At 32.0% G+C, this 16746-nt stretch overlaps 1 protein-coding gene across 5 annotated transcripts in view; it reads right to left on the bottom strand.

The window, feature by feature from the left end:
- TAX1BP1 (Tax1 binding protein 1) overlaps positions 1-16746 on the bottom strand; it is a 67089-nt gene that overhangs the window by 34538 nt on the left and 15805 nt on the right. For all 5 annotated transcript variants that reach the window (XM_081283048.1, XM_081283050.1, XM_081283047.1 and 2 more), the window contains 2 exons: positions 12882-13069; positions 9155-9313 (listed from right to left, as the gene is read on the bottom strand). In XM_081283048.1, coding sequence (XP_081139174.1) covers positions 9155-9313; positions 12882-13069 — 347 coding nt within the window. The remainder of the gene's footprint in view (positions 1-9154; positions 9314-12881; positions 13070-16746) is intronic.

Here is a 16746-nt window from a genome sequence, read left to right on the forward strand (position 1 = left end):
AATTACTTATTTCTTTAACATTTTCTTCATAAGCACAATCTGTTTAAGTTGCTTTTGTGTTTTTTCTTTTCCTGGTTTCTTTAAAATAATTTGAGTGAAATTATAAAATTTATTTTTGGCTATCCAAGATCTCTGAATTTAAAGATCTTTAAAGATAAAATATTCATATAACCTCTTCAGTACTAAACTTCAAATTTATCTTGAGAAAACTTTATACTTTTATTCAAACAGCAACAGCAGTAAAAAATAAAAATCATCAAGAAAATTATTTATAAATAACTAAAATGAGTTATCAAGAATAACTATAGGCCATAGTCCAAGAGAATAAAGTTTAAATAGCATAAAATGTAACGAGGGCTATCTTTCACTCATTAACTATCAAAAATCTGCTATCAAATGCACTTCTACTTTTTTAAGAAAACAACAAATCCAAAGCATTAAATTTTTGGTTGAAATAGAAAAAAAGAGAAAAGACCAATGGGCTATAAATACATATTCTAATATAGTCTAAATTGCTTCCTAAATCTGAATATATTCCACATACAAGCAATTTTTTTTTAACATTAGGGTTCACATATTTTTTTGTAAGGAAGGGAATAAGTAGAAAATGTAGGGAAGTACAACCTTCCTTACGTTTTCTTTTAATGAAACTGAATGACAACTACTCAACAGTCTTATGAAATAAACTATAAAAATGCCTCATCTTTACAACTCAGTATTTATACAAAAATTATGATTTGGCTCAAAAGTAAATAAATGTATTTTAGAAGCAATGTTAAAAATCTCTTTATTACTTAATAGTTAAGGTTTGGATATGAGGTGTCAAGCTCTTGTTAATGCAGGAATGTTCAGAGGTGAAGTGATTATAGTAAGGAGAGCTGTAACCTCATCTGTCCTTCCTAGTTTGAATGGACTGTGTGTTAACTATAGGAAGGTGGGATGTGGCTGGTGGAGGTGGATCACAGGGGCTTCCCTTGGTAGGGTTCACCTTCCCTTCTGCCCCTTCCTTCTGCTTCCCAACCACTGTGTCCTGAGCAGTTCCCTGTGCCATGCCCTTTTGCCACTTATGTGTTGCCTAGCCTGGGCCCAGAGCAATGGAGTTGCCCCATCATGGATTAAACTTCTGGTACCCTGAACCAAAATAAAACTTTTCCATGTCTAAGTTGTTCTTATTAGGTGTTTTAGTCACAGCAATGAAAAGCTGACTAATATTCTTAACAAAGCTGAAACAAAATTAAAGTAATTGGCTTTAAAGAAATTTATTGGTAGATGACTATTAAAAGTAAGGCTTTGGGTCTTCTTTGTTCCATGACAATTGGTAAAGGAGACAGAAATTCAATGAGATCCTAACTTCAAACTTGATTTTTGGTAATTCCATACACAGGTTGAGTACTCCTTATCTAAAACTCCTGAGAACAGAAGGATTTGGGGATTTCAGATTTTTTCATATTTTGGAATATCTGCTTATAAGAAATGAAATATACTGGGAACAGAACCCAATTCTAAACATGAAATTTGCTTTTTTCATGTATACCTTGTATATATAGCTTGAAGGTAATTTCATGCAATACTTTTGTGCATTTCGACTACAACTGTTACATAAGCTTGGGTATGGAAAATTTCCCTTTGTGGCATCATATTTTGAATTTTGGAGCATTTCTAATATCAAATTTTTGGACTGAGGATGCTCAGCCTGTACTAAATAAATACTGCAAACTGCCTCTGTCCAAAAGTGAGTACCTAATCCAAATAACAATGCTGGTTTTATTGAAAGTTACTGTGTGGGAGATGCTATGCTACATGCCTATGCACATTCTTAATATACGTGACCTAAGAATTAGGAACATTCCTCATGTTCACTTAACATTTGAGAAAACTGAACCAAAGCAGCAGCTTATCTAAGATTACACAACTAGTAAATAATAGAACTAAGAATAATTTTGACTTTCCAATATCCTGAAACAAAAAATTTTCCAAAACAGTTAACTGAACATTTAATTTTAATGATCAAGGTACTGAAATTCTGGTAATTTAATTTTTGCTTATTGTTTGCTTTTGTTTATATGAGATGGGATCTTGCTATGCTGCCCTGGGTGGCCTTAAATAACTCAACTTCTGGAGACTACACAAGGATACCATTAGGCCAGACTTAGTAATCTGATTTTTATCTAGTCTTTTTTTTTTTTTCCTTTTATTTCTTGCTGTAATGGGCACTGAACCCAAGGGTACTCTCTAGCACTGAGCTACATCCCCAGCCCTTTTTCTTTCTTATTTTGAGACAGGGTCTCACTAAGTTGTCCAGCCTGACCTCAAAATTCACAATCCTCGTGCCTCAACCTCCCAAGTCACTGGAATCATAGGCAGGTACCATCAATCCCACTGATTTTTAACTAGTCTCGGTACAATTCTTCTAAATGGTGTTATTAACAAATAGATAAACTTTTAATTGTAAGATACTATCAAAGATATTTCCCACATCCAAACTGCTAATTTCAAACTATTTCATTTGTGCTGTGGCAGAGATTTCTGGTTGTCTACTAATTTACAAACTCACTTCAGCCACAGTAATACATACGTTGTCCAACCACATTTTTCCTTCCTGCTTCTTGTGTAATTTTGGTCATCTAAATTCTCATCAGTATAATATAAATAAAGTGATACTATATTATTACTTCTACAACTATAACTCAAACTATTAAACATGACATGGCTAATATCTCTTTCTTTTTTCAACCAGCTGGAACCAGGATATGACAGTAAACAAGTTTCTATCATAAAGATGTAAATTCTCTAGGAGTCTGAGGGATGGCAGTGGAATAATATGAAAGGTATGGAGCGCCCTAGGTAATTATATAAATCTGCCCCACAGACTTAAATGACTCACAACATAGATCGTTACAGGGAAAAAATGATTTTTGTTTTATACTGTTCAGTTTGTCTTCACGCTAATTCACTGTTAATCCCTGACTAGTGTTTAAATCGACCTTCATTTTGATATGGTACCACTAAGAAAAATTAACTGTTCTACATAATAATAAATGAACTATATGCCACTGATCACATCCAAATGCAACTGCTATTTTAAATTACTTGAAATATCTGATTCATGAACAGAAAATACAGTAACTAAATATTAACCAAAAATATGAAAATTAAGAAGCTAGTTCAAATATTCTAGGATACTATATATACTTAGGCAATTAAAAATAACCAACTCAAAGGACAACAATTAAGATGGCAGAATATCTCAAATACAAATAAACAAATTAGTCTGTAAAAGATTTGCCTCCAAAATCAAGAATAAAATACTCTTAAAAAGAAAAAAAATACTGATCCATGCTAAAACATGGCTGAACCTTGAAATTGTTAAGAAAAAGCAGCTAGACAAAACAGGTCACACATTTTATATGATCTCATTTGTATGAAAATGTCCAGAAAATTGAGAATATGAAGAGACAGAAAAGAGATTAGTAGTTGCCTAGGGTCTGAGAAGTAAATGTTAATGGACTCAAGATTTCTTTGGGGATAATGAAAATGTACTAAAATTCAACTGTAGTGATGGTGGCCCAAATCTGTAAATAGATAAAAATCAACCAATTGTACACTTAATTTTTAAAAGTCAAGATAACTGAGGGTAATGTAGGTTATGGCTTTTGGACCCTTGCTTTCTTTTATACCTGCATCAGAATAACCCTGGGTTCAATCTGTGGCACCAAAATAAATAAGTAAATGAGAAGGTAAAAGGGAGATCAACAGAATAGAAGAAAGGGACAAGAGAGTGGGATGAGGGGAGAGAAAATGGAAATACTGGGAAATAATACTGGCCAAACCGTTTTGTTATAGTGTATGTACAAATATGCAACAACATATCACAACATTACTTTCAACTATAATACACCAATAAAAAATGTGGGGGAAAAACATCTTTTTTTGAACTATATCAATTCATAGTTCAATACTTCAAAAAATTATAACTAAACTAACTTTGAAAACTCTAATGGGATTATAGCTCTTTTTAATCCCATTTAATAAATAAGATTCATGGTGGGGATGTAGCTCAGAGGTACAGCACCTGCATAGCATAGATGAGGCCCTAGGTTTGAGTCCCCAAAAGTGCAAAAAAAAAAAAAAAAAAAAAAACGTTAAAAATAAGAATCAAGGGCTGGGATTGTGGCTCAGCGGTAGAGTGCTCGCCTAGCACGGGCGGGACCTGGGTTCGATCCTCAGCACCACATAAAAATAAAGGCATTGTGTTCTGTCCATCTACACCAAAAAACAAATATTTAAAAAATAAATAAATAAATAAGAATCAATTGAATACTGTTATTTGTCTGAGGCTCAGTTTCAATCTTTCAATTTTCAAATATGTCACTCCAAAATATAAATAAGAGCACAATGAATAATGAACTGCTGATTTTTCCAGATATCTATAATAAACACAAAGGTGGGGTAAAAAAAAAAAAAGATTCATTAATACAATGGAATATTATTTGGCAATGAATGGAATTACTGATATATATAACAACATTAAAGAAATCTTAAAAATATTATGCCAAATGAAAGAATCAAGTCTTTTTACAAAAGGCCCCATATTCTATGATTCCCTTTGTATGAAATGTAGTAGTCGTCTGGGACTAGGGGAAAGGATGGGGAGGTAATTGGAGAAAGACTGCAAATAGGTACATCCTTTCTTTATGGGGTGATAAATATGTCATAAACTTAGATATGATAAATGCTTGTATATTTTTGTAAATATACTAAAACCCACTGAATTATACTCTCTAAAGTAGTAAGCTTTATGGTATATAAATTACATCACAATAAACCTGTTTGTTAAAACATCAATTAGATCTATTCCCACCTTCAGCCCTCAGAACAGCAGTGGTTAAGAGCACTGAATAGAGCCACGCTACTAACTCTCTACAACTTACTAACCCTAAGACCGTGGGCAGGTTAAGTAGCCTTTCTATGCTTCCTCTGTAAAATCCAGTTAACAGTATTTTCATCATAAAATTGAGTTAACATATAAAACTCAGATCATTATCTGGCTTTTACTAAGTATTATAACTTATTTTTATTAATCAGACTTTTATAAGAGAGGAGGAAAACTCCATATTTAAAGACTAGAAATGAATGCAAAACTGGATCTTAATAATGAAAGTTAATTTTAAATCTAGATTGTACATGAATAATGGGATGGATACCACAATAAACTAAGGGAAATACAATTTATAATTTCTTAATTTATAACCATTATGTAACTTGAATTTTAATCTACTTTATAATCCTACTTATTTTCTATAAGTCAATTACATAATATAATTGCAAAAACAAATATAGTTGAAACCAACTTGTTTTGATAGTTTTAACATATCCAATTCTTAATTTCAAAATGTAAAGATTTTAAGTTCAATTTAATTAGTTTTAATTATTATAATTTTCTCTCCTATGGTATTCTATAGTGGTACAATCTTTTATCAATACAATAAAAGATTTTGCTTATAAATAATTATAAACACATAACTTTCAGTATTTGTCAACTATTAAATGGGTAATACTAGAATCATACTATATTTTATAAAGCAATCAATTTCTTCTAGTGTGAAGAAATCAAGGTTCTCTACTGATTGCATTCTTACATGGCTAAATTTTAAAGAAACCATAAATGATACATGATAAGCATGCTTGTAATTCCAGGGGCTGATGAGGCTGAGGAAGGAGGATTGTGAGTTCAAAGCCAGCCTCAGCAAAGAGAGAGGTGTAAGTAACTCAATGAGACTCTATCTCTACATAAAATACACAACAGGGCTGAGGATGTGGCTCAGTGGTCATGTGCCCCTGGGAATTGAACTCAGGGGCACTTGACCACTGAGCCACATCCCCAGTACCAAAAAAAAAAAAGTTTACTCAGTACTTCAAAGCGAAGATCTACAGAACTATTAGGATTTTTATTATTATTGTTTTTTTAGAATTTAATCCATGGAATAGATTTAAAACAAGTGTCAAGGAATGTCATGAATTTTATAAGTCACCCAACCAGGACAAGTTTGAAAGGTTCTAAGATGTTCTAGCTCCCCAGCATACATATTTGATAGAGGATATAATTTTGGAGGTAAAAAGCAAATTCATAAAAATTAGAAGTCCCTTGACTTCTGGTATCAAAGAGGAACTCTTTCTCATAGCAAGTACATTATTTTGTCACCACAAATAAACAACAGCCAAAATATACGTTTCCATAACTTAGGACTTTTTTTAACATTACACATGCATTATATTTTTAGAATCTAGGGGAAATGCTATGAATTCCATTCATGTTGGACAACACTTTACATGGTCTTTCCTTAATGATTCTCTGGTTCATCATTACAAAAAATAGCAAATAATAATAGCTGCTTATCCTAAGGGAGAACCTTCTATATTTCAGGTACCATTCTAGGTTCTTTTATCACCATTTTCTATAATATAGGCTCTGATTAAAACATCACTTACAAGTACTTTCTACAGCATATGCCCCAATGCAAGAATACCAGCAGAGCAGTTTCTTCCAATATTAGTAAAAGTCATTAAGATTTAAGAGTTGCCATTAAAACTTCTGGTGAATACCTCTTCTGGACATCAAGGTCACAATTTCCTACAAGTTTTGCTTCATTAATCCTCTGATCTCAGCCTATCATTTTCTCAAGCTCAGTCTACTTAAGCTTTATCTGTAGTATTTATCACCATCTATCACCTAGACAGAGGGAGCCTAAGACTACTTAAATCTATTAATACTCAACTGAACTAAAGGCAATGTCTAATATAACATTAGTAATTTCAAATTTTAAAGACCTATCATTCTGCCATTCCTACTCTCCCAATCATCCTTACTTTCCTTGGATTTCAAGGTGATCAGTCTCAAAAACCTCAAAGATCACAAAAATCAATCAGGGTATTCTTGATAGCTTAAGATATGCTGAAATGGACCTTTTTCAAGGGACATCTATAAGACCTCCAACCCACTGGCTAATAATAGAGTTATGTGTGTGGGAACGTGGCGGGGGGGGGGGTGTCTGGCATTCCACTTTAGAAAACAGCCAACTAATAGGCAAAACATGTAAAGAATGGAGAATAAAGAGTAATAACTATACAAACAGCAAGGCTGTTACAAGAAATGAGTAAAAAAAAGAATTAGCTGAAGGTCCTGATAATAAACATAGGCACATTTATGTAATTTTTACTCTACTTTAATATTTGATATACCTGCGTTAAAGTGCAAATGAAAGAAGTTCTCTAACCAAATAGAAAACCCTATGTCATATGGTCAGCTGAAGCAAAATGTTCACCAAAAGTATAACTGGAGGAGTAACTTTTTAACTAAAATGGCTAACAAGGACAGAAAGACTTCACATTCATAAAGAAATTTATAAATGTACATGTTATTTGATATGCTTACCCTCTACCTCAAAAAAACTAGGATAAACTAAGGGAAATTTTTTCATAATTTAGCTTTTACAAAACATCACCTTTGGGCTGGGCTTGTAACTCAACAGTAGAGCACCTGCCTAGCACTTGCAAGGTACTAGGTTCAATCCTTAGCACCACATAAAAATAAATAAATAAAATAAAGGTACTATGTCCAACTACAACTGAAATATATATATATATATATATATATATATATATATATATATATATATTTTAAATCACTGTATTCAGGTATGGAATATATAACTACTCTGCTGGAGGATAAATATTAGAATCACTGCACAAATGGTTCAGTTAACAATTACAGGGGCTAGAGCTGTAGCTTAGTGATAAAGTGCCTGCTTTGCATGTGTGAGGCACTGGGTTCAATCCTCAGCACCACAGAGAGATAAAAAAAGATACTGTGTGTTCATCTACAACTAAAAAAAAAAAAATTTTTTTTTTAAATACTACAAAGCAATTACTCTAGTATTTCTTAGAATAGTGGAACATACCCTTCCTTTAGGGAGTAATAATTCAACCCTGTCTATAGACAAAGTGAGCTACAGATTTATCTATAGTCTATAGATAAATTAGCTAAAGTGAAATTGTGGTACGTATAATAACAATCTGTATAAGTTTTATAAGAACTAATAACTTTTCTTATGAAAATATGGAATTAATGACTGATAGAGTGACTGTTTTTTTTTTTGTTTTTTTTTGGTACCAGGGATTGAACTCAGGGGCACATCCCCAGCCCTATTTTGTGTTTTATTTAGAGACAGGATCTCACTGAGTTGCTTAGCACCTCGCTTTTGTTGAGATGGCTTTGACTAGTGATCCTCCTGCCTCAGCCACCTGAGCCACTAGGATTATAGGGATGTGCCAGCGCACATGACGACCTTCTCTTTAATCCTTTTTTTTTTTCAGCTTCTAACTCAAATCCATTTGTATCTCTGATGAAGCTACACCATTTTCTACTTATACTTCCTTTTCTTTGCTCAAATAATGCCAATTCTTACTAGATGTTTGATGTTTGTTTTGGTACCAGGAATTGAACCCAGGGGCACTTAACCACTAAGCCACATCCCCAGCCCTTTTTATTTTTTTGAGACAGAGCCTTGCTATTGTTGGTTAGGGCTTTGCCAAGTTGCTGAACCTCTGAACTTGTGATCCTCCTGCCTCAGCCTCCTGAGCCACTGGGATTACAGGCATGGGCCACCATGCATGGCTTAATTGTTTTTAAGGATAATTGTATCATATTTCCCACATTAAGAATTTCAAAATTTTGTCTAAGACAATATCTTAATTCACTAAATTCTTCTCTAAGAAGTAATTTTAATTTCTTTAGTCTGTCTTTCCTTCGAAAACGTTGTTCCTCACTGTACTTTCAACACCTCCTCCCCAATTAAAAAAAAAAAAAATCTACCAATTATTCTAGAATTACATGTAAAACATCTGGAAATAGTTGTCAGGGACTACCTCATCAAGCCTGATACCAAAAGTCTAGAAGTATTTTAATTATCTTCAAACATAAAAGAAGCTATTTTTGCCATAGCTCAATAGGAACTGACCTGACCTATTCTTCTATCTTTTTAAGTACTATTTTTTTCAATAACTGGTTTTCACTTTTATTGATTCAGTTCTTTAAATAGGTGGATTTCAGGCAACGTACCATCAACTCCACTTGGTTACATAGCACACAACTAACCTTTTGCTCAGCTTGCAGGTGCTCACATCTTTCCTTCTCATTGTTAAGTTCTCTTTCCATTCTTCCAACTTGTTCTCGAAGTTGTACTGTTTCTTTTTCCAAAACAGCAATCAGCTGTATTAATTCTTCTTTTTCTTTCATGGTTTTCTCAATCTTCAACTACAAAATAAAAAATGCAAATAAATTGTTTTTCTTACTCTTAAACTTAATGCAAATTTAGTTTTCCATTTCAAACAGTGAAGAAATTCACAGAACAAAATTTTGTAGTCTACCTATTCATATCATCCAGCTAGTTACATGAATCATAAATTTAAACTTTCTTTTGGTTGGGCAAAGAAGAAAATACATACATAAAAGAATACATGAAGTTCCCTCCTAACCATTTTTCAAATCAACACTGAAAATAAGACATACTGAATTTCCTAAGTAATTTAATTACTCAGCTTTCTTATCCAGAGCAATAATCAAACATATCTCGAAGCAAATTTGTACCTCTTCATGAATGCAAACCTATGAGAAATCTCAATCATTAAGAACTTACTGTATGTTACAAAAGGCCTCCATCTAGGGATTACCATTAAAATTTTGGTTCTTAAAATAAAGCACCAAACAATAAACTGTGCATGCGAGTGTGTGCACACGCATGCACATGCTTTTATTTGGCTAAATTAAACCAATCTTCTTTATAAGTAAAAACGCAAATTTTAAGACAAAAACACAGACTGTAACAACACATTAAAAATATAACTTATTTTTATGAGAATACAAATAGTTCAGGAAAATTTGAACTCCAGTATTCAATAATATATATTTTTAATTGTGGACCTAAAATGGTAGTAAATAAAATGATTAGTATTTCTCTTACAGCAAGAATTCTTTCCTTCTAACCAAAGAACAGAAACTTAGAGGGAATACTCCACAAGAGGGATTACACATTTAGGTGGTAAAATATTTTCCTCCCAATACATCTTTTTTTAAAAAAATGTTTATTTATTAGTTTTAGGTGGACACAATGTATTTATTTTACATTTATGTGGTGCTGAGGATCCAACCCAGTGCCTCATGCATGCGAGGCCAGCACTCTACCACTGAGCCACAATCCCAGTCCCCCCAATACATCTTAAAATTAAATTTTCCAGGGTAATAGAATCAAAGTGATTAACTATAAAATGGCTCTTATGAAAGTTGAATAGCTGAAAACTTTTTGAATGACCCTTCTACCTATACCAATAGACCAAATAAAAATGCCAGGAAAAATATTTTCAAAAGGGAAAAGTGTATTTAATCATGAAATATATTTTATGCTTTATTTATTTAAAAAAGAAATTGTGATAATTACAATCAATGATATTCGATTAAGTTGAGAGAAAATTAGGATCAAATCTATGATTCTAATAGTTAACAGTATTAATAATTTAGCATAAAATCTGGCTCAAAACTTACTGGCAAAATAAAAATATATCTTGATGTACTAAAACAGAGCATTAATTAGCAGAAAACCACTCGTCCCCTCAATGATTTATCTAACTTTATGAAGTTTAATAAAGTTTACACAGATAATTTTTAAATTTAGATAAAAAATGAATAAAAATCTAATTTCTGCTTGACAATATATATTATGCAATCTTTCAAGCACATAAGAATAAGATTTTACGAGGGGAGGGGAGGGGGGATAGTAGAGGATAGGAAAGGTAGCAGAATACAACAGTTACTAATAGGGCATTATGTAAAAATGTGGATGTGTAACCGATGTGATTCTGCAATCTGTATATGGGATAAAATTGGGAGTTCATAACCAACTTGAATCTAATGTATGAAATATGATATATCAAGAGTTTTGTAATGTTTTGAACAACCAATAAAAAAAAGAATAAGATTTTACAATGAACTCCTTTTATACAATTCACTATATTAATATTTTGCAATGTATATTTTCTCTTTATATACTTAAGATTATTTATATAATTTTTTCTTTCTTCCTTTTTCTTACTAAATCATTTGAAACAAAATTGGCAATACTTAACTCTTAAGTACCTCATCCTATGATGAGGGTAGTCTCTTTTTCAACAACTATTACCATTGTTATGAAAAATAATATTGTCTCATCCAATAGGTAGGCAATAATCAAACATCCTTTACTGTCCCCAAATTGTCTCTTTTTCAGCCTATTATCCAATTCAGGTTCACACACTACAGGATTATGTCTCAATCTCCTTGAATGTCACTGGGTCCCAAATGTTTCACAGTTGTATTGAAGTATTAGACAAAAATCACCAAAAATTTTAATGAATGTGGAAATTAAAACACTTGTCAAAAGATGGTCAGGAAATTATCTCAGAAATAGTTACTTAAGAGAGCAATTTAAATTTTCTTTATAAATGTACACTTTGTAAAAGGGAAGAAAGGAGTGAAATAAATCTGTGCTATTTCCCAATTTACCTGAAGAAAAAGCACAGGCAAAATGTGAATGCCAAAATGCCTAGCGCTTTTGTGTTGGAGCGCCTGGAATCAGGGTGGTCTAAGAAGTATTCAAAAAATTGCAGTATAAATGCTAATAGCATTCTTCTTAAGAGCTAGGTTTGTTTCAGCATCTTTGACTAGCATTCAAATACCAGGCTAAAAACCTTGATCATCAGGCAGTTGTCATCACAAAATGTTCTAGCCACCCTATAAAAGTTACATTTCTTTATTCAAGATAAGAGAGGAATTTCTGGAAAAGGGAAAGACATGGGAGAATTCACAATAAAAAATGACTCGTTCCTTCTAACCTTCTAACTATCTAAAAATATAACTTCTTTTCCCCCCTGTAATCTCAGTTCTTTAACATAAATAAAGTAAAATCAAAGACATAAAATGTTTAAGAAGATCCATATGACTATAATGAAAAAACAAAGACCTGTAATAGATAAAATATGAATGTAAATTAACAAAAAATACATACTGAGCCAATCAGAAAAACTATTTTTCTTATTACAATAAAGGACACTAAGTTAAAAACAACTAAGTATAGCAGTCTAGTTTGGGGGGCATAGGATAAAGACACCAGAAAACGTGATCTTACAATGAAAAAATAATGTTATTTTATGTTCTCTTTCAATGACTACTAAAATTTAAGATATACAATATTATACAGCCAATGACATAACTACATTATTCAATTTTTAAAAATAAGACCTTTTACCCTTTCTTTATAAATTAGGTTTATTCATTTTGATCAGATGTTCAAGAAAAAGAATAACTAAAAATACTCAACCTAAATTAAAAGACTGAGGATGCTTTCCTAATTCACTACCATACTAGAGAAAAAACATGTTCATGGTAAAACAAAACAAAATTCACATCTAATTACAGTTAAGATTTATCATTTTATTCCAGTATCCCAACCAACTTCATTCCTCAAATCTGTATTATTTAACAATCAAAAGTTTGGCCACCATGAAAGAAAAAAGGTTACAACAAGTAAACATAAAGAAAGTTTTAGGTCTAAATTCTCTCAAAAGGGATTTACTACTGTACGTATTATGCATAAAATACTGTTAGACTATGGAGACAGCTCTGCCACAATAGAACCAAGAAATAAAGATTGTTCTAACCATTTTTAAAAAGACATTCTTAAATTTATTATTTTAGTTTAAAAAAACACTTGATTTTTATGAATACTCTTGCATAACGTGAAGTTCTTAAAATGTCAGCTAACATGAGTTCTTAGCTCCATGTTGATACCAACCTCAAGAAGGCCAGCTTTTGTGGTCACTACCAACATGTCAGAATTTCCCTCATCTTCCATAGTAAGCAACTCTTCAACTGGAGAGGAAGCTCGAAACTGGAAAGGTGTACTTGCTCCACGAATTTCACCCTTATGGGTAACATAACAGAACTGATAAAATTCTCCATCATCATTTGGAAGGTAATATCCTAAGAGGTATTTAACAAACAAAAAGACAAAAATTATTAAGCCTGCTATTATAAAATACTACCTTCAATTACTTTAACAATACTTGCCATCTCTCCTTTCCTCCCCTTTTCTTAGCACCTATCTGGGATATTTCTTTTCCTCCTGTTTTTCCACAAATCTGTCAAAATGAGACTTTTCCTTCTTCCTCAAACATACCCAAATTTTTCATCTCTTAGACCTAAATTTATAATCCCAGACTATGACCTCCTAACTTTGTCCTTTCACTAGGGCAAAACCAACTCATCTGAGAGGGGAAAATATGTACTTTTCAGAGGAAAGAGACTGAAGGAGGAGCAAGGAAAGACCCATGATGAAAATCTAAGAAAGACTGCAAGTGGGCACGGGAATATGTAAGGAAATTTTCCTTCAAGTTGACATTCATTATATGGAAAAAGGAAATATGAACTAAAGCAATATGCTGCATATGTGAACTGTGTAAAGGAAAAAAGATGGTGAGGACCACTAGTGCAGGACAATAAAAAGCTTGGAACCACACAGATCTACTCATATTCATACAAAACATACACCATACATCTCAAGAGTTCCTATATATCTATAGATAATTATTTATACCATTTAGCTACTATATGACAAATAAAATGTGTTCAATATTTGTGCCTTTCTTTATTCAACTGTCACTCTACGTTTTAATTGTTGCTTGACTTCCTAACTCAAAATTGTTCTTTACTTCATCTTGAAATCTCACAGAATTTTTTACAATAAAGAAAACTTCTATATATGAATTACTATTCACTATCTACATGCTTTATCTCTTACATCAGATCTCAAAAACTACAGACACAGATGCATACATTTGTGTACACACTCTCCCAGAGCAGATGCATATTTATTTATATATGTATATATTATACATGAATAAATTCTAGAATTAAATATCTAAAAAGGAAACATTCTATAATTGTGAATAAACAAAATGAATAAATTCAACTAATATGTAGCTCAAATTTTAATTACTATGTCTGCTATTCTTTCATGTCTTAAAATTTTCAGACTCATTATGACATCTATATCACCTGATTTCATTTTTTTTTAGTTATACATTGTGTCTATTTTTTTGTGTGCTGAGGATCAAACCCAGTGCCTCACATGTGCGAGGCAAGTGCTCTGCCACTGAGGTACAACCCAGCCCTGGCATTATGCTTTTAAAATTTCACCCTCCTAATATCTACTGCTAAATTTAATAATCCATAGCAGAAAAAGTTTCCAAATAGCCACAGGCTTATTTAATGAATAAAGATTTCATTCTTTAAAAAACTATAGGTTTTTCTCCTTAGAAACAGAATGGAGGGGTGTAGAATATACAGGACAAACCATAAACTTCTGAGGGTACTTGAAAGACCTCAAAAAAAAAAAAAAATTGGTAAGGGGTAGAGGCATATCAGAAAAATACAGGAACTCCTAATGGTCAAAGCCAGAAGAATTAAGCAACAACAAGATAGTATTAGGCTTTATTTCATAAAAAAAATGTATAATCTCAATTTAATCATGAGAAAATACAAAATCAGAGACAAGCTACCAAAAAAAAAAAAAAGCATGAAAAATAAGGACAAACTGGAGCTGGATTTGTGGCTCAGCAGTAGAGCACTTGCCTAGCACAGACAGGGCCCTGGGTTCGATCTTCAGCACCACATAAAAATAAATAAGTAAAATAAAAGTATTGTGTCCAATTACAACTAAAATATATATATATAAAAAAGAAAAATAAGGACAAACTGAGGAGACCAAGATGATATGATAACTAAATGCAAGGTCAGAATAGAGATGGATCCAAAAACAAAAAAAGAACATCAGTAGAAACACTATGATATCTGAATATGGTCTATACTCCACTCAAGAATCTTGTACCAAGGTTAAATTCTTGGTTTCTAAAAAAATGTACTGTGGTCATGCAACATGGTTAACACTAGCAGATGCTGGCCCAAGGTTATAAAGAAATTGTGTGTTATTTATATTTAAAATTACTTCAAATATGAAGTTTAAAAAAAATCACACAGGTACATCATTATGCTTTTAAAATTTCATCCTCCTAATATCTACTGCTAAATTTAATAATCCATAGCAGAAAAAGTTTCCAAATAGCCACAGCCTTATTTAAGAAGTTTAACATGGGGCTGGGATGTGGCTCAATTGGTAGCGCGCTCGCCTTGCATGCGTGCAGCCCGGGTTCGATCCTCAGCACCACATACAAACAAAGATGTTGTGTCCGCCGAAAAACTAAAATAAATAAATAAATACTTTAAAAAAAAAAAAAAAAAAAAAAAAAAGAAGTTTAACAGAAAATAAAAAAAATCTGATAAATTAGTATTATTACTTAAAAACTCTACAAACTAGATATACAAGGTCTCATACTTAAAAAAAAATCTCATTCATAAGCTGCTAAAAATATGGTTCAAATGCCATTTGAATTACATACAATTATTCAGAGCTGCAATTTAGAGTTATTTTTCTAAAAACTTGTTATCTGATTAGTATTGCTGAAAATTAAACAGAAAAAAGTAAAAACCAAATTCTGAGTTAGTCTTGCTAATCATTTCAATTTGATTTCAATAAATGAATAAAGGTCCGTTTAGGAAAACAATCACATTAAAGTATTTCTTGTTAATTGTTTGGAGTTTTGCATTTCAGAATTTTGAAGACTCATCCACAAAATCAGTGCAGTGATTCTGGACTGTGCTTAAAACATCTCTTAATTCTAACAGTCTGTGACTGAGTTATCCCATGACTCTATCCCTACAACTTCCTTATAAAACTAAGAAATAAAAAGCTTTCTAGGTAGGAAGAAGCTTTTATTTCTGGATATCAAAATTAAAAATAAAAATTAACACTTATACAACTTACTTTAATATTTATGCTTGGCTCTCAAAAAATTTTAAGGTATAAATAAAAATAAATTGAATACTTTCTTTAAATACATCTAAACTTTTCACTTGTCACTAATATTGCATTAGTCAACAGAACCAATTCAGTATATTAACGACTTATTTTTTAAGAAAAAACCAAATCACAATAAAAATTACTGGAGGGAGATTGAAGTAGGAGAATCCAAAGTTCAAAGCCAACCTCAGCAACTTAGGGAGACCCTGTCTCAAAATAAAAGGGGTTGGGGGTGTTGCTCAGTGGTTAAAGCAACCCTGCATTCAATTCCTGGTACTAAAGACTAGAAATAAACCCACACCTTTAAAGAAAAAAATATAAATATAAAATAAAACAAAATCAGTTCCAATACACATACTTAAATTTGACCATCTTTAAAAAGGCTTGGTATTAAAAGATAAACTCTGCATGTTATTTATGTGTCTTGTTCTGCAATGAGGTAAGGTGGTGCTTGGGACTAAAACCCAGGGCTTCACACATACTAAGCAAGCACTCTACCACTGACCTATACCTCCAGGTCAAAAAACACATCTACAAGACCCTAAATCCTTACCCATATTACACTACAAATTACATCTTCTGAATATTTCTTTTTTGGCATAGAACACAAGGGAAATTTTTGTATACATGCAAACTCCATGTGGTCACACTGCCAATTCAGACAAATATACAAACATACATACAAATAAAAAAGAAAAAAATTTAAATATTTGTTTATTTTTGATACCAGGGATTTAACCCA

The sequence above is a fragment of the Spermophilus citellus genome (genome assembly GCF_964194105.1).
Source record: "Spermophilus citellus genome assembly, chromosome: 3".
NCBI lineage: Eukaryota > Metazoa > Chordata > Mammalia > Rodentia > Sciuridae > Spermophilus > Spermophilus citellus.